This window comes from Leucopleurus acutus (genome assembly GCF_964270905.1).
Source record: "Leucopleurus acutus genome assembly, chromosome: 11".
NCBI classification, from domain to species: Eukaryota; Metazoa; Chordata; class Mammalia; order Artiodactyla; family Delphinidae; genus Leucopleurus; species Leucopleurus acutus.
The window spans coordinates 22,840,489-22,858,837 of record NC_139152.1 but is presented as its reverse complement, the minus strand read 5'-3'; the positions used below and the strand labels follow the sequence as shown (position 1 = coordinate 22,858,837).

General features: G+C 38.2%; 1 protein-coding gene across 1 annotated transcript in view; it reads right to left on the bottom strand.

The window, feature by feature from the left end:
* Nucleotides 1-245: 245 nt before the first annotated feature.
* Nucleotides 246-18,349, bottom strand: part of STK38L (serine/threonine kinase 38 like) — a 79,811-nt gene continuing 61,707 nt past the window's right edge. Inside the window, exons 4-14 of the mRNA XM_082850757.1 lie at nt 17,998-18,120; nt 17,655-17,738; nt 11,389-11,512; nt 9,706-9,860; nt 8,996-9,098; nt 8,754-8,815; nt 6,888-7,005; nt 6,333-6,456; nt 5,037-5,132; nt 2,971-3,062; nt 246-2,864 (exon numbers count right to left, since the gene is read on the bottom strand). Of these exons, the coding sequence (XP_082706883.1) occupies nt 2,737-2,864; nt 2,971-3,062; nt 5,037-5,132; nt 6,333-6,456; nt 6,888-7,005; nt 8,754-8,815; nt 8,996-9,098; nt 9,706-9,860; nt 11,389-11,512; nt 17,655-17,738; nt 17,998-18,120 (1,209 nt within the window). The 3' untranslated portion in view covers nt 246-2,736. The remainder of the gene's footprint in view (nt 2,865-2,970; nt 3,063-5,036; nt 5,133-6,332; nt 6,457-6,887; nt 7,006-8,753; nt 8,816-8,995; nt 9,099-9,705; nt 9,861-11,388; nt 11,513-17,654; nt 17,739-17,997; nt 18,121-18,349) is intronic.

The window sequence follows — 18,349 nt, the reverse complement described above, 5'->3', positions numbered from 1 at the left end:
TCAGATTGTACTATGCTTCAATAAATTTTAAGATTTAAAGCTATGTTAATAAGAAAAGCATAAAAGAAAAATAACATAACTTGCTTTAATATAAAGGTTTTTTTAATAAAAAAAGTCAAAGTCTACATTAAATCAGGAAATCAATAAATCTGAATTATACAAGCTTTCTATATACTTAGAAAAACCAAGAACACACAGTTTATAACAAAACTCTTTAATTCAAAATAGAGTCTAATTTAAAGAAAATGTCATTATGCTCAGTTGATTAGATAGGGTTTTGTCATTTAAATTAAATGGTTCACCTGAAATATGGGAAGTATATAATAGAGAAAATTCAGTCTCAAGGGTACTTTGCAAATCATCTAGCTAATTTGCATCATGAATCAAATTCTTAGCTTCCAAAGGGCAGATACAGTCTTCAATTGCTTCTAGATAGGCACTTAAGAAATGCTTTTGATGAGGAGGAAACCCCGAAGATTATGAATCACTCTATTAACTCCAGGGAAAAATGAGACTCTAAACAAAGTAAATTTTCCCTAGCCGCCAAGAAACCATAACTGTTGCCAAGTTCTTCTATTATTAAGAATGAAGGAGATGGAGACTAAAATGCTCTATTCTTATTCAATTAAAAGGTAAACTCAGCTCCTTTATATCAATCTCTCTCTCCAACTTGAATTAATGAATTTTTTTATACTAGAAGAGTTACCATATTAGAGCCAGAGAATGTTGCAATTTCCCCATATCTTACCCATTCACTATCACACTAGCAAAACATCCTTTTTTAAAATGGGGGGGGTGTGTTTGAGAAAAATCTCATAAAACTAAACATAAGTTAAAGATTTTTTACAATTAGAGGCAGTTATAATTAGAAAAACCAGAGTTAGTCAAATTGAGATAACCCCAGGATTTTAATAGTTCTCTCTCCTAGATGAGAGATGATCCAAATAAGAAAAATGGAGATGAACTATTAGATGAACACATAACAAGTATCAAACAAATACTAGGAAAGAGTGGGGTGAGGGAACGGGAAAGGAAGGAAAGGGAGGGAAGGGAAGGAGTGGGGAGGAAGGGAAGGGGAGAACAGGGCAGGAAAAAAACCTAGAATGACCTTATTAAAACACTGTGGAGTTCCCCAGCAAGCAGCGACATTTATAAAATCTTTTGTAGATTTGCATAATGATCCTATGCAATTCTTCCCCACTAAGAAGAACATCCGTACAAATAAATTATCATTTTAGATTCTGATCACAGATCATTTGTAATAGTGATAACTGTTGTATCTAAAAAAATTCCACCAGTTAACAGTTAAGACAAACATTAGGCCATTCTTTGATAAAGAATTACTTCTCCACTACTACTGATGAAACCAAAACCTCAGAGAGTCATTTTAAAATTAAAATGTTGAGCTAGAAAAGACTATTCCATTCTTAGGGAAATACCCAAAGAATTTGTTGCTGACATCATCACGCCTATTCTCTAATCACAACCCACCGGCCTTCATTTACTTCCTTAATTCCATTTACATTAGCCACAGTGATGTAGCTAAACATGAACAATATTGCCCTTGAATGAGCTGGCCTCTATCAAAGATCTGAAGACAGCATTCCCACAGGACAGTAAAATTCTCCTCAGTTGTGAACATCCACTCTGTTCAGGATCTTTGGTACATTTGGAGTATAAGAAAATAATGGCACAATAATACAAGTACTATCAAAGGAAAAATTTTCATCAAAAGAAAGAAAAGTTAACCAGCCATGATATGTAACAACTTTCTAGAAAACCAAAGTAAATAGCTCTTTGTTCTCTACAAGTCCATTTACATGATCAGAAGTCTGACGTTTAAAAAAATAGTTTAATAAAAATACACTAGTTCTCTACAAGCAGCCCTCATGGTCATTTCTTAAATTCAACTCACCATAATCAAATTAAAATAATGCCATGTCCTCTTGTTAAAAAAGAAGTCCTCTTGTCACAAGAAAAGCAACTTTACATTTTATATAATACAGTACATCTCCCTATGAGTATACAGACTACGTATATAAAGGTCATCAGTATTTCTGAATGCAAAGTAAATATATTAGTGGAGTGCTTCAGTGAAGGTGTTAAAACTTCCTCCTTAAACTTGTCACTCCCTACTGTGGAGTTTGTGCAATAACATGATGATAAATTCTATTTTTTAAATAACCAGTGTATTTCCTTTTTAAAATGTCTTAAAACCATTATGGAATTTGTCTTCATATATATTCTGTACATGTCCAAACCAATAGGGCAAGTGTTCTAATGGCTTTTATTGATTATCTAGACCCATAAGGTTTGCAGTAAAACAGCAATACTGCAGTGTTACCTACAGGTTAGCCTATGTTGCTTTAAATGACATATGTTGCTCCTGAATTGATTAGAGGTGTTACAGTACAAAGCCACAGCACACACAGGCAGAATGGACCTTAATACGCATGTAGGCAGTGCAGTTAGAAAGGGATGTACATTTCTTTTATTCCAGTACCTTCATATAATAAAGTTAACAAAAATAATAAAATATTAAAAAAAAAAAAGCCAGCTGGCACTGCCAACCAATTCCTGTAGTAGTCTTAGAAATCCTAATCCTGTAGAATTTCCTCTTGTAGTCAGAAGCACCACCATCTTCGGGAGTATTTCAGTGTACTGTTATCTACGCCAAGCAAGCCTGGTGATGCAGCTACCTGAGTTCTCTGGGTTGTGAGCGAATGTGATCTTCATTCATAATTTCCCAGCTTTCATGTAGGTGGGGATAGAGCCACGCTGAGTCAACCCTTCAAACCTTTTATAGGTATAATTGAGAAAAACCCAGTCTTTGGATTTGTAGTCCGGTTCTGTGGTGTTTGGCACTAGGAAAATAGAAAAGTTAACGAAGAGCAAAGGAATTTCATTAATGAAAATGTCATCATCTTCAGAGACTTTTAATAGTGTTAATTGTGTTGTAGATTGTCCTACCTGGTTGTAAAATATCAGATTCAGGAAAGTCATCAAAATTTGATGTATCATCAATGCTTTTGATTTCTATAGGGATCGCTGCTGGCCTTTCCCTATAAAAAGGTATTGAGTAACCATGGTAAGTTTTCTTGAACTCAGTTTTCCAAAACATAATCCTGCCTGCAAATTCTGCATGCGGTTCTATAGATATTAGAAGAGCCAAGGAAATTTATTATGGATTTGAAAATACCTGTAGTTAAGTGGATTTCATAGATGAGTATATTTTTTTTATTAAAATATTATCATTTACTTGGAATTTTTATTTCTTTGTACCAAGACTTTCTCATGCTGTCTTTTTAAAGAGGAAAAATAAGAGTTAATGAAAGGGAAAGCAGAAAAGATTTTATTTAAAGAACTTTATCATTATATAAAGTACCCTAGATATTGTGGGGACTGGATCCTACCTAATTAATTCAGGAATAGAATTCTTCTAGTAGAGGATCCGTAAATCAAGTCATTTAGGAAAATAAGGGGCTCAAAGAGTGAAGGGACTACACATTTGTGATGAAATCTGAATCCAAACACTTCTCAGTCATATAAATGTTAAGGGAATCAGGGACATTAGGTTAAAAAAATACTAAGTCATGAAAATACCTTCTTATCATGCTAAAAATAGTTAAAAGAATTTATCAATTTTTATTGCTTCTATTTTTTTAACAACTACTTATTGGATCTATTAGGTGGTAAGTTTACAGAATTATGTAAGAGCATGTATATATTTTCCCCAGAATTATTCTAACCTATTTATACCTAATGTACTAACTTAATAAATTTACATTAGTTTAGTGTAAAGAAGCATAGACCCTGGTGCCCTGAGATCTAATCTCTTGTCATTACTTAGCAGGATGACCTTAGGTACTGCGACTGTTCCCTAATATAAAACCAGGAGACTGGACTGGTAGTCGCTAAGCATCCTTCCAACTGTAACAGGGGGGAATCATAGTTCTGCTCAATGAGGTGTTGTATAGACAGTATAATACAGTGTAGCAGGTAAGAGTCAAGACTCTAGAATCAAACTGCCTGGGTCTAGTTCTAGTTAGCAGTTCTAGCTAGATCATTCACTAGCTGAGGCACTGCAGGCAAATTAATTCTCTGTGACAGGTTTATTATGAGGATAAGATGAGAAATGCATCTAAAGCACTTAGAACAGTGCTGGACATACAATAAATGATCCCCCAAATTGGCTATAATCAGGTAGAGTGCCTAGCATATCATAGAAGCTCCAGTGAAGATCTCCAGTGAAGGGACACACAGACTGTCTTGAAGGTGAAAAGGGGCTGGCTAGGCAGGGCAAGGGCAGGGGCAGGGAGGTGAAGAGCATTTTCGTCAGAATGAAGAGCAAATGACAAAACCCTGGGGTGGGAGAAGTGGGAAAGACCATACAAGATGCAGCTTGTACAGATGAAGCAAGAGCCACATCCTACGATCCTGAAAAGCAGTTAAGGATCCTTAGTTTTATTCTAAGTGCAAAGAGAAGGAAGAAAACGGCACGATCAGACTTGTTTCTAAACTGTTGCTGTCTGAGGAATAGACCAGAGCCACTGAAGGTGGTTTGGCCACAGACTGAATAAACGCCAATGCTCACAACGAACAACTGTACACAAATTCTTAAAAGTTACTTGCATTATTTAACTTTCCCCACAATGTTCAAAAGAGGGACTGTATATTCTTACAAATTAATGAAGGAGACACAGTATGGTATATTAATTAGAGGACAAAAATGAGGGGTTATAGAGTCAAATGTAATTATATCTTTGTTGTGCGAACAGTCTCCGTCATGTAACTCTGAATATCAAAATCTAAACAGGGGCACAATATGTGCTTTTTCCTTAAAGTGGACATTAGATAAAATGAGTCATTTAGCTATAGCCACTATAGTCTCACTCATTTATATAATCCAGAGAACACTGATTTATCACAGTGCTACTTCTTGTATTTAATCTAGCAGAATCAAAGAAAAATTAATCACCAAATCTAGTAGAAAAGTTTTTACTCAGACCTCTCCCACTCAAAGCCTATAAACATACCTGATGTGCCCCCAATCTACACCTTCAAAAAAAGGATGACTTTTTATTTCTTCTACTCCACTATTCCCAATTCTATTTTCAGAATCAATACAAAACCTGGAAAACGGAAACAGAGAAATTATCATATGCAGATTACATCTAAAGTAGTCTATTTGCATGATTTCAAACATTTCATCTTTTTTTCTGTTTACTGAAGTTAACTCTATTGTAGGAGATGTGGGAAAAAAATAGAAATCATCTATAATTGCACTACTCAGGCATAACTACTATAAACACTGAAGCCATTTCCTTCTAGTCTTTTAATATAATTTTTAAAATACTGTGTTAATAAGTAGTTACCATTTTAGGATTATTTTTTTCACTTAGAACATTTCTCAAAGTCATTAAATATTTTTCTATAACTTCATTTTCTAAAATTTACACATGGAAACACTACAATTTATTTAGCCAGTTCACTATTGTTGAACACTTAGAAGGTTTTCAATTTTTCATTACTAAAAACAATATCAAGATAACATACTGTACCTAAATCTTTACACACATCTGATTATCTGCATATGCGAAATTCCTAGAAGTAGCATTGCTGGCTCAAAGGTCATAGACAGTTGAAGATTTTGTATAATATGCTGCCAACTGGCTGTTCCCATGGGTTGCCCAATTTATATTCCTTCCAGCCATTTACAACAGAGCCTAAACACTTCATCTTAGTTGAGAAACAGAATGGAATCTTGTGCTTAGAAAAGGTTTCATATAGAGACTTTTGTGATATGAACTGCTACTAAGAATTTATTTTCCCTTTCTCTTTAGGGAATAGGGATATGGTCATTGTATTTTTTTTTTTTTTCCGGTACGCGGGCCTCTCACTGTTGTGGCCTCTCCCGTTGCGGAGCACAGGCTCCAGACGTGCAGGCCCAGCGGCCATGGCTCACGGGCCCAGCCACTCCGCGGCATGTGGGATCTTCCCAGACCGGGGCACGAACCCGTGTCCCCTGCATCAGCAGGCGGACTCTCAACCACTGCGACACCAGGGAAGCCCAGGTCATTGTATTTTAACAGGAGTGACCTTTGAAATAATACAAGGCCTCATCCCTCTTCTTAACTCTGACTTTTTCTCCTGCATAATTCCTTATAAGAGTCTTCATTTAAAAAAAACACCTTTTCTTTACTGATGCCTTTGACTGTATAGATCAGTGATAGTCTTTTTCCTCCCACAAAGCTGAAACAGGCAATTTAGTCTTTTAGGTCCCTGTGAAGTTTTAAGATACCACAAACTCTTCTAGGGATTTAACTACTAACCTAAGAATTAAGTCCTTGGCTTTTTCAGATATAGGCACCTCTGGAGGAAATACCAGAGTTTCTTTCCAGTTCATCACTTTCCTATATGTTTCTTGAGGTGTTTCAGAGCAGAAAGGTGGATATCCTACGTATCAGAGAAAACAAGTTTCATGAGCTTTTGTGATCAAATATGCTACACCTATTATATGTGTGTCACAAAAAACAAAATAGCCCTGGGTGCTCTGGTTAACGATAAAAAATACCACCATTCAGCCATTTATAATAAAATTGCTAATAAAGTCAATAAAATAAAGGATTTAAAGCATTGCCCCTCTTTTACCTAAAAGGCCATGCAGACACAATTTTGATACACGGGAGTTCCAGTTAAATGCCCCCTTCCTGACAGAGGATCCCTGGAGAGCTCACTGATATTTATCAGTGTGTATTTAACATTGGCGGATGTCAGAAATCAGTTAAAAGAGTTCAGATGTTTCAGCCCATAATAGCTACAATATGTTCATCAGTGGCACTCAAGAAATTTATATGGTATGTACATAAATGAATGATAAAACATACCTATTAGCATTTCATACATAATTACTCCCAAAGACCACCAGTCACACAATTTGTTGTACCCAGTCTGCATGAACACTTCTGGAGCAATGTAATCTGGTGTCCCCACTGTGGAATATGCCTGCAAAGGAACAGCTTGTCAAATCAGTGTTCTCAATATAGATTTTTTTAAAGATCCAAGTATGGCTCACTACTGGAAAAAACAATATATACAGAAGTTAATTTTTCATTTAATACTTGTTTTGCGTGTTTATCATGTATAAGGCTTGGTGATAGGCACTGAGTCAGATAATTTGTTATTTAAGACATGATTTCTGTCCCCCAAAGAGCTCAACAACGTTATTTATGTATTTAGCCCTAAATCCATTCCAAAAAGAATAAAAAGCTTGTGCCCAGTGAGCCTGGCTTCCCCACTCACTAGTAATGTGCTCTCAGGCAAGTTATTCAACCTTTCTGAGCCTCAGCTTCTGCTCACATAAAATTGGAGTAATAATACCTGCCCTAACAGAGTGGATACGAGGACGAAACAAGCGAAGGAATGTGTTTGTAAACTACAGCCTACTATAAAAACGTCACGTATTTTCATTATAAACTCATTTCCAGGGCACTGCTTATCCATTAGAAAGCAATGCAGTTTATGATTGGCATAGAGTGGGCAGGGGATACAGGTTCTAAAAGAATTTCCTGCCCCAAATATCAAGAGTCCCCTCTGTTTCTTCACTGGGAAACACTGATGTAAGTCATGATGGTCACAAGAATAATAAAACCTGCACATGAGTAATCAGTGTGAATATTCTGTAATCAGGGGGTACAGAATTCCCACCATAGCCTTAGGCAGTATTCATTTTTCCCTTTAAAAGTAGGAAATACTATAATTCTTTTCTCAATTGTAAAATCTGATCTAGAAGTGACACATTTAAAAGTAGAAGGAAGATTCTGTCATTAGTGCATAGCTCAAAACATTTTAAAAAACTTATAAAAACACCAAAATGTTTTACAAGCACAAAAAGTTTACTTGGGCTAATGAGAGAATGAGCTCAATAATGCAAAGGTCATTTTATTTGCTTTGAGAGGGTATCAGACTCTTGCCTTTCAGTCTATTTACCTTCCTGAGGGACTGCTGAATGAGTTTCTCTTCATCACTTGGTTGAATTTAACAAATATTTAGAGTGTCGATATGTACCAGGCTGTTGTACAAGAAGTTAGGAAATTAAAGTCAAAAGGCACATTCCTAACCTTGACAATGTTCATGGACCTAGTTAAGAGGATAAAGGGAAAGAGGAAAAGGGGCAAATGATTCTAATATTTGCTGAGTAATGGAGGAGGAATCCTGTGGGGTTAAAAATAGACAGTGTCGTTCCACATTAAAGCAGTCATTAAGTTTATCTGCAGTAAAGTCTGCTTTCCAATTTTATTTTATCTATTTTATTGTAACACTGTTAACATGCCAAACTTTCTGTTTACTTTCTCTATGAAGTTCTTAGAAGCACACAATAACCTTACTTATGCTGATTGACATTTGTTGCATCAGGACAGGTAGGGAAAATGGAAACATGAAAATCATACGGCATTTACTACCATTTACACTCATCTCGGTGAGTTTTATAGAGAATGCACTCGTAAACAGACAGATTAACTAACTATAGATATGCCTGGTAAAATATTCTGAAGTGAAATCATAAAGTAAAAATCAGCATTTTCCTTTACAGGCAGGGAAATGTTACCGAGAAACTAGGAAAACTCTATGATCCCGGAACAAGCTCTATCATTGCTATGAAGTAAGAACTAATCATTGTGAAGCTCCAAATTACCAAGCAAATACCAAGTGAGAGTTTAGGACCAGGGCACAAACTTCTGCCTTCAACTCACCAGTTGTCTCCTGTTCTTCTTCCATGTTTCTGCTTTCCTCTTTGAGTTCATGTTCTGGAATGCTAATTTCAACAAGACAGAATTGTAATTACGAGGGAAAAACTCTTACCAGAAAACAAATTCACACATATCCATTGAAAATACGTTGGTTTAAGGGGTGAGGAGAAGGAGAGAAGCTTCAGTTCTCAACAGTCCTGCATTAAACCAGCGGTACTACTTTAACCCCCCAAAATCAAACTTACAGAAGTCACTTGGTGGGTTGTGTGTAAGATTTCTGTAGAATTCAGTCCTATGAGCCTTCTTTAATCCCGTGCACAAACCAAAATCAGATAATTTTACGTGACCCTAAGGAAAAAAAGAAGAAAGACAAAACCTAGTAAAATCAATAGGTTTTATTAACTTAGAGACAAAAGCCTCATTAAAAACTCTTCTAAATGGGCTTCCCTGGTGGCGCAGTGGTTGAGAGTCCGCCTGCCGATGCAGGGGGCGCAGGTTCGTGCCCCGGTCCGGGAAGATCCCACATGCCACGGAGGGGCTGGGCCTGTGAGCCATGGTCGCTGAGCCTGCGCGTCCGGAGCCTGTGCTCCGCAAGGGGAGAGGCCACAACAGTGAGAGGCCCGCGTACCGCAAAAAAAAAAAAACCCAAAAAACCCCACAAACTCTTCTAAATGCAATCATAAAAATTCTTAGCTTAGAATTCATACAGGTGAAACGTAAAATTATCAATATTTGATGATGATTATTTTAAGGAGTAGAAAATGGAAGATGATAAAAAGACAGCCAGTTTTCCCTTGATGTCATTTCACTTCACAGCTCTCTCCTACCGTATCAGTCTATGAAATAATGTAGGTTAGCAATAATATAAATTGCAGTTGCCCATTTCCAATCACAAAATCACCTCTATTACTTCATAAAATAATCAGCAACCTAATAATTCACTTTATTCACATGCCTTGGCATCCAATAAGAGGTTGTCTGGTTTAATGTCCCGATGGATGAAACCCAACTGGTGGATCGCATCTATTGCCAGAACAGTCTCTGAAATGTAGAACTGTGTTTCCTCTTCCGTCAAAGTATCTTTCTTCATTAGCAATGTCATCATGTCACCTAATTAAATGAGAATAAGTACCATGTGTTAGAAATGCCTCAAAAAGGGGAATGCCTTATAAAAGATTTCTTTGTAATATACAACATATGCCTGATTTTTGCACTTTATGATCTACCCAGTGTACCTCCTACCATCTCTAGGGTCCAATAAAAAAAGTGTCACTGCATAAGGAAAAGTTTCATGACATTTAATGGTTTCAAGGTAGAAAGTATGTGAAATCAAATCAGAGCAGAGGTGATAAAGAAGTAATATCTACCACTCAACATCCAGAATAAGTGGCTGAGGAAAATATGTCAAAATGTGAGAATGAATCAGTGTAAGCACACCTGGAAATGGGATATATTCTTTCAAATTCAGGTTTCAAAAACACTCAGTACTCTCTGGGCCAACAAAAATAGGTCATCATCCCACCAAAAGGGTCACTTCTAGACATTTTTTTGTTTTCAAGAAATCTTGCTCTTTTACAAGGGGCAAAGAATAAACACTGGTGAATTTACAACTCAGAATTGACAATTGTTGATATTTTTTCATGATGCTTCAAGTCTTAAAAAAAAAAAAATACCATGCAGGCTCTTTGTCCTCCATTCCCATTCTATTCCCCTTTCCCTTTTTGCTGAGTAGCCATTATCATGGATTTGGTTTGGTGTGCATTCTTCCAGCTTATTTCTGAAGTATGTTTTCATATACATATATATTAATCTATGAATTTACCATCTTTTGTATGTTTTTAAAAATTACATAAGTAATATCAACTGTACATAATTCCACAGCTTGCCTTATTATTCTACTTTGTTTCTGAGATCCTACTGTTGAAATAGAGCTCCTGACTTTTCACTACTGTAAAACATTTCATCACACAATTATGCCACATTTTATTTATCGATTCTTCTACTGATGGACATTAATCTTGTGTCTAGTTTTTCACTATTATGACACTGCTGCAATGAGCATCCTTTTACAGGCCTCTTGCGCACGTGCATTTTCAGCTTTGCTGGTATCTCTGAACTGCTCTCTGTAAAGGTCAGAGATTCCTTCGCACAGATGAGAGGCCCATTTCCCACAGCCCCATCAGACTTTCAGTGTTTTTACGAATCAGATGAGTGTGAAATGGAATCTCATTCTTGTTTTAATTTGCATTTCCCTGAATATGGGTGAAGTTGAACATTTTCCTATCTATTTGTGGACTAACCAGAGTTTTCTTGTGTACACTGCCTACCATTTGCCCACTGGGTTGTTTGTCTTCTTCTTTAGTGACTTGTTCTTAACTCCAGACTTGTAAAGATCTAAATAATTATATACAGTGAACACAGAATGATAATATTTAAAATGTGCCAACTTTATCATTTCTTCAAAATAACCTGATTTGTGGTCCAAATTAGCATTATTGTGGGAGGAACTATTAGAAAATCATGACTGACTGTGTAAAACCTCAGAGCTAGGGATATAAAAGTAAATCTAATAAAAAAACTATAATTACATATAACAATGTGCTTGTGTCAGTCTGTCATTGCTATTGTTTGCTTTTACCTCCAGGGAGAAATTCCATGATTAGATAAAGGTTCCTCTTATCTTGAAAACTGTAAAACATCTTCACCACCCAGGCACCATCTGCTTCTACTAAAATATCTCTTTCTGCTCGGATATGGGCCACCTGGAAGAATGTATTTTGAAAAAATAATTGTAACACATTACATATTTTCCAAGCTTACTTCTTAACAATTATCATATTCTCAGTAAATTTGGAGAAGCTCAGGAAATAGTTTATTTTAGCTGATATCTTTAGGCCTGAAAAGGTGGGATCACAAGGGGAAGCTGAGGCCTTTGAAGTAGAAAAATGATTAGTCTAAAATTTTTCTAACCAGAATCTCCACCTAGCCAAGGATCTTGGCTTTGTCATGTAAATTTAGGGTCTGACTTTTAAAAGTTAAAAGTAGTAAGCAATGCCCTATAGATGGGTATGACAAAGTCTGGGTCCTTAGCAAACTATTTTTAACTCTTGCTAGTCCAAAAAAGGGACTGACTTGGTCTTTAACCATTAGGTTGTTTTTTTAAGAAGGAGAAACATTTATAATAATTTTATATCATTTTGTTACAATGAACTTTTATAATATTTATAAACATCTACAGCAAATTATTATATAACTTTTTGGGATTTTGCTCCTTACTTTTGTCGGACACACAATTACTAGAGCTACTATTACATGAACAATAGACTGAAAAATTTTATAAACTGAGTGATTTGTGGGGTTGGTATAATCAACTTTCAGATGCTTTTCCACGGATATAGTTATACATTCTTTCTTCAAAGATTAATTAACGATAGGATTTGATTTTATGCGTTTGCTGTTTTCATTGTGCATCATTATGAACTCTGACCTAAAGCACACAAGAACACAGATTTTGTAAACCTTTTCATGACAACAAAACATGATCTGCTTAAATTATCTGGGATTATTGTATTATGATCTGATACAGTAAATGCTCTGAGATCAAAACCAAAGCACAAGAATAAACGTTAAAAACTAAAAACTTGGGCTTCCCTGGTGGCGCAGTGGTTGAGAGTCCGCCTGCCAATGCAGGGGACACAGGTTCGTGCCCCAGTCCGGGAAGATCCCACATGCCGCGGAGTGGCTGGGCCCGTGAGCCATGGCCGCTGAGCCTGCGCGTCCGGTGCCTGTGCTCCGCAATGGGAGAGGCCACAGCAGTGAGAGGCCCGCGTAATGCAAAAAAAAAAAAAATCTAAAAACTTGTTTTCTGGCATCAAAATCCTTAAAATCTCTCTGGACCTGTTTCATAAAGTGAAAAATGATACCAAAATTCTTACCTATTGCCCTTTACAAAGCACTTTAAGACGGTAAAGGAAAAACAAACTTTTGGTGTTGCCTCTGTGGTTGTCAGGATAAACTTGGCTTGATTATTTTTAAGTATCTTAAAGCCAGATTACAGGATATGTTTTCAAAAATGAGCCTATGTTTCTAAAGTATAGGAAGTATCATGCAGAGTAATCCAGTACCACAATAGTGGGGAGAAAAGTTGCTACTTAATTTTGCAGAGTGGTTAGCATTCAAGTAAATGTGATAAAAACTTAAAATAATGACATATTAGAACTGAGTGGGGAAAAGGTTTTCTAAAATGAAATTCAATGGTGACAAAAGCAGATTAATTTATACAGGGGAAAAAACAACCCCAAAGTGCAAAACAGACTTGATGCTGGACTCCAGCGAGATTCTCCTGCAAAATATTCTAGACCAGGGCTGTCCAATAGAAATAAATGTAAGCCACGTACATCATTTTAAGTTTTCTAGTAGCCACACAAAAAGTAAAAAGAAATGGGTGAAATTATTTTTAACAATATAGTTTCTGTAACACCCATATATCTAAAATGTTGTAATTTCAGTATGTAATCAATATAAAAATTGAGATATTTTACACTTTTTTTTTTTTTGCACCAAATCTTCAAAATTTGCTGAGCATTTTCCATTCACAGCATATCTCAATTCAGACTAGCTATACTGAAGTGCCCAGTAGCCACACGTGGCCAGTAACTAAAGACTACAGCTGGAACTAACTGCTGCCTTTTGTTCTTCCTCTAAAACCCAACCCAGGACTAATCCCATATGGCTTAGTTAGAAGATTCCTGTTTATGTCCTCATCTCTGAGGATCAACATCTTGACACAGACACTTATTCCCATCATTGTCTGTAATTCTCTAACACAGCTCAGTATCTTGACCTTCCTTGTCTTCCGAACCGCTTCCCCCTGGAATCAGCCTGTGTTCAACAGAACCCCTGTCACCTCATCTCTGTTCCTGTCACCTTCTCATCCTAAATGAAATCAGGCTGTCCACGGAGAGTCCCGTCTTCCTGCAGAGTGAGTTGTCAGGAATGACCTGCCTTCTCTCTCGTGTTTCTTGGTTTCCTGCTCATTCTAGCTGCTTCTGAACCACTGTGATACTTTCCTCATGCCCAGCTCCTCTGCGGGCATGCTGTCAGGCGCCGTAGCTGTCATCCTTCCTCCTGGTCAACCCCCTCAGTCATTCATGACTTCAGCTCATGGCTCACCAGCTTCCTTTCCATCCTTTCTAGTCATGGGTGAACTTCAAGTTCCATAAGGACGAACCACCAAATACCCCATCTGCACAGCTCCTGCATTCTCCCTCACCTCCAGTGATCTTTTCCTCCACCGCGCCTCAGCCACCCATGGTAATCTTCTTGTCCTTTTCATAACCAATATCTGCCCTCCCTCTAAAATCTCCACTTTAAGGAACTCTGCTTCTGATCCCCACCTTTTATCCTCCCAGGTGTCTTATTCTTGTACTTCAATCTCCATTCCATGGACCCTACACCACTTTTTCTCCGTTACTCTCCTCAGAACCTCATTTCTTTCTCTACCCGGCCTTGGTTCCATCATTATAATCACTCTTTTGCAAACAGCTTCAACTCCCTTGTCCTCCTCTCCCTCTGTTGTATTTGCCTGGCAAAATACCAACCCTAGTTAGGCCCAAATTTCTGCCTATTCTGTACCTGCCCCAGAGCAACTAAGTATTACCAGAGAAAAATCACCCAACGATACCAAGTGGTTTCACTTTACGTTCCCGACTGAAAATCTCAAGGGACATTCAACTGCAAGTCTGCTTTCCCACACTTCAAGTCAATAGTTGTGACTGTTTCACAACTTCTCTCCGCTTACACCTCCAGCAAGCTACCTACCCCTCCTTTCCTCCTGCTGATGACTCCCTTATTTGCACTCAGGAGGAACCTGGCACGCCAGATCAACCACCCTGCGTTTGTTCCTACTTTCTCTGCTTTTCCTCCCTGTCGTAATGTCCCAGCTCCTATCAAAGATCAACTTCTCTGTCATCTGTGGACTCCCGTAATTATCTGCCTTCTCTCTCCTGCATCTTCAATTTTTCTCTCTCTAATGGATTCTTCCAATCAGCAGTGCCTTAACAACAACAACAAAGAAACCAACATTCTTTACCAAACTGTTCTTTGTTCCGCTTTAAGTGAAAGACTTACCCATACTCACGTTCTCCACTTCTTGCTTCCCATTTCCTTTCCCACTTTTCCACTTAGGCACTCCAATCCACTGGAGCTGTCCTTCCCAAGTTATTCAGAATCTCCAACAGTGACACCCAGTGGCCTGTCTTCCTCTTGCCCCCTCTCTTAGCAGCCTTCAACATGCGTGACCATTCACCTTCTCCTTTGAACGCTTCCTTCTGCTGGCTCCCGTAACACCATGTTCTCCTAGGGTCTCCCTTAACTGAGCAGATGTCCCCTCTTAGTCTCGTTTCCTGGATTCTCCTCTGCCTAGTGTTCCCTAAGGGCTTGGATCCAGGCCCTCATGTCTTCGCTATATTTGTTCCCTAGGCAACTTCATCTGTCCCATTACTTTAAATGCTATCAATCTATTGATTACTTCTAAATTATATTTCTTTTTAAAAAATTTATTCATTTATTTATTTATTTTTGGCTGCATTGGGTCTTCCTTGCTGCGCGCAGGCTTTCTCTAGTTGCGGTGAGCGGGGGCTACTCTTCGTTGCAGTGTGCGGGCTTCTCATTGCGGTGGCTTCTCTTGTTGCGGAACACGGACTCTAGGCGCACGGGCTTCAGTAGTTGTGGCTCGTGGGCTCTAGAGTGCAGGCTCAGTAGTTGTGGCGCTCAGGCTTAGTTGCTCCGTGGCATGTGGCATCTTCCTGGACCAGGGCTCGAACCCATGTCCCCTGCATTGGCAGGCGGATTCTTAACCACTGTGCCACCGGGGAAGTCCCTAAATTATATTTCTAGTCAAACTTCTCCCCATATTCTAGCCAACTGTCAACATAATTATCTCTACTTGGATATCCAACAGGGAGCTCAAACTTAATATGCCACAAAGAGAACACTTGATTCCCAGTGTCACCAAACCTGTTCCTTCCTCAGTCTTTCCTACATTAGAAACTGACAGCATCAGGCATCCCGTTCCCAAGTAAAACTCTAGGTATTATCCTTGATTCCTCCCTCCCTTTTCACTCCCCTTACCTCTCCTCTCACCCCCCCCCCCCCCAACATAGAGTATGTCACAGAAAATCCTGCTGGCTCTTCCACGGAAACATAATCTGTTTGACTTTTTTCCTCTTTGCTGTTGTATAAGCCACAGTCACATCCTGGCTGGAATCGCTACACAGTCTCTCAAGTGTTCTCCCTGCTTCAACTCTTGTTTGTCCTTCCAGCAAGCAAAGGGATTGATTCATCTTTGTAAAACATCCATCAGACATGACGCTTCTCTGTTTAAGCAGAACATGGCTTCCCACTGCATTCGGAGTAAGACCCACACGGCCTGCAAAGCTGTGTGATCTGGTCCCTGCCTCCCTCTCCCCTTTCATCTCCAACCACTCTTCCCCTCACTGAATTCAGCCACAGTGGCTTCCTGCCGTCTCTGAGCAGGCCAAGATTATTCTTGCCACAGGCCCTCTGCATTTGCACCCTGGATCTTTGTTCTACCAGATCCTCAGATCTCATACTTTCTAATTATTCAGTCTCTCATCAATATTCCCTTCTCAGAGAACCTTCCCTCATCTCATTCGTCCTCCTAAAGCCAGGTCATCTGCATCACTTTATCCTTTTGTAAAATCTGTCTTCATACTACTCGTCAGAAATGACTATTTCAAATAGCTGTCTGCCCATTTTCCCCACGACTGTCAGTGAACAAGAATCAGCTTTCTCCTGTTAATCACTGTACTCCCAGAATGTAGAATAATATTTGACACATCATAGGCACGTAATAAATACTTGTTGAATAAATGGAATAGAAAAAAAGTGAAACAGTGCAGTGAAAATTAAAGTGGGCCATATTTAAATAAAAATCAACATCATACTGCTATAATAACAAAGTAAGCTGTAGGTGGGACTAGAGACTGAAATCAAGCATTAGGTACAGAGAGGTACCATCTCTCTCTGTACCCTTGCTGAGTCCTTCACTAGCATATATATGTTCACTTAGAGTTCACCCAGACTGGAGATACAGGTGAATGCATGAAATAATACTATTGATGTTTCCAGATTTATGGCCGCCCCATAAACTGCATCAAGTCACAGGAAACGTGGAGAGAGCCCAGGAGTACAAAACTGGAGTGGTTACAGATTTGGGAAATATGTAAAATCAGCAAATTCTCAAGAGACTGGTTTGCTTATTTGAAAGGTGACAGGGACTGAGAGAGCTGAGAACTGTCCTTTATTTTCACTGAATTCAGAGAAGAAGGTATTCTGTTACAGACTGAATGTTTTTGTCCCTCCTGAAAATTCCTACGGTGATGTGCTAACTCCCAGTGTGACTGGGTTTGGAGACGGGCCTCTAAGAAGGTACTGAAGGTTAGTGAGGTCGTAAGGGGCAGGGCTAGTGTTCTTGTATGAAGAGACCCCAGAGAGTCACTCTCCCCTCTCTGTGCACACACCAAGGAGAGGCTATGTGGGGACCTGGTGAGAAGGCGGCCGTCTGCAAGCCAGGAAGAGCGCTCTCACCAGCAACCAAACCCTGCTTGCTCTTGGACTTCCAGCCTCCAGAACTGTGAGAAAAGAAACTTCTGTTGTTTAAGCCATCCAGTCTGTGGTATTTTGTTAGACATGTAAATCAGATTATGAATTTGGAAGAAATCTGAACTATAAGAATTGAGAAACAACGAAGCAGGCTACCAAAAGTCTACAGATGATATAGTAAGATGTGTAGGTTTCTTTCTAAAAGTCCCAGTTTTAGCACTTGCTCTAACACCTAGTCAGTGGACACCCCTTTGGCTACGTGTGTTAGAGAGCTCATACCTGCTCTTTTTCAAGCATATCAGCTTTTCTCAATATCTTCATTGCATAGATATGGCCTGTATCTTTCTTCTGGACCAGCCGCACCTAGAATGTAAAAATTCATATCACAAATGTCAAACAATCACTACTATTTGTTTCGGAGTGAAAGGTAGGCTCCTTTAAAGAAAGCAGTGTTGTAGTTTGCTGTTGCTGGTATTTTAGAAATTCTATTAAAATTAAGCTATTTTAAAACACATTTTAATATATTACACTACTTTAATACATATTAAGCTATTTTAATACATATTCTGAACTATCTTAAGATGCACATGTTCAACAGCAGTGACTTAAAAAAGAAGCACACCTCTCCGAATGCTCCTCTTCCTATAACTTTCAGAGACTCAAAGTCATCCAAGCCAAGTCTGGTCCGCTTGAGCCGTAAGAACTCTGTTTCCTTGCGAGCATGTTGTGATCGGCGTAACTTTTTCTATTAAAAAAGGACAGTTTAAAAGGATGATTTTAAAATCAGATTATTTCAAAGGAAGCCTATAGTATTAAAAGATGAGATACATTATAATGAGGGTAATGTATCTAAATATTATATACTGGTGCTAAAACTTATTTACCAAAGTTGAATATTTATTAAGCATGGAAAAAATAAAATAATCTGAAAAAACCATTTTTAAATTTTTAACAATTGATAAATCTTTATTCTT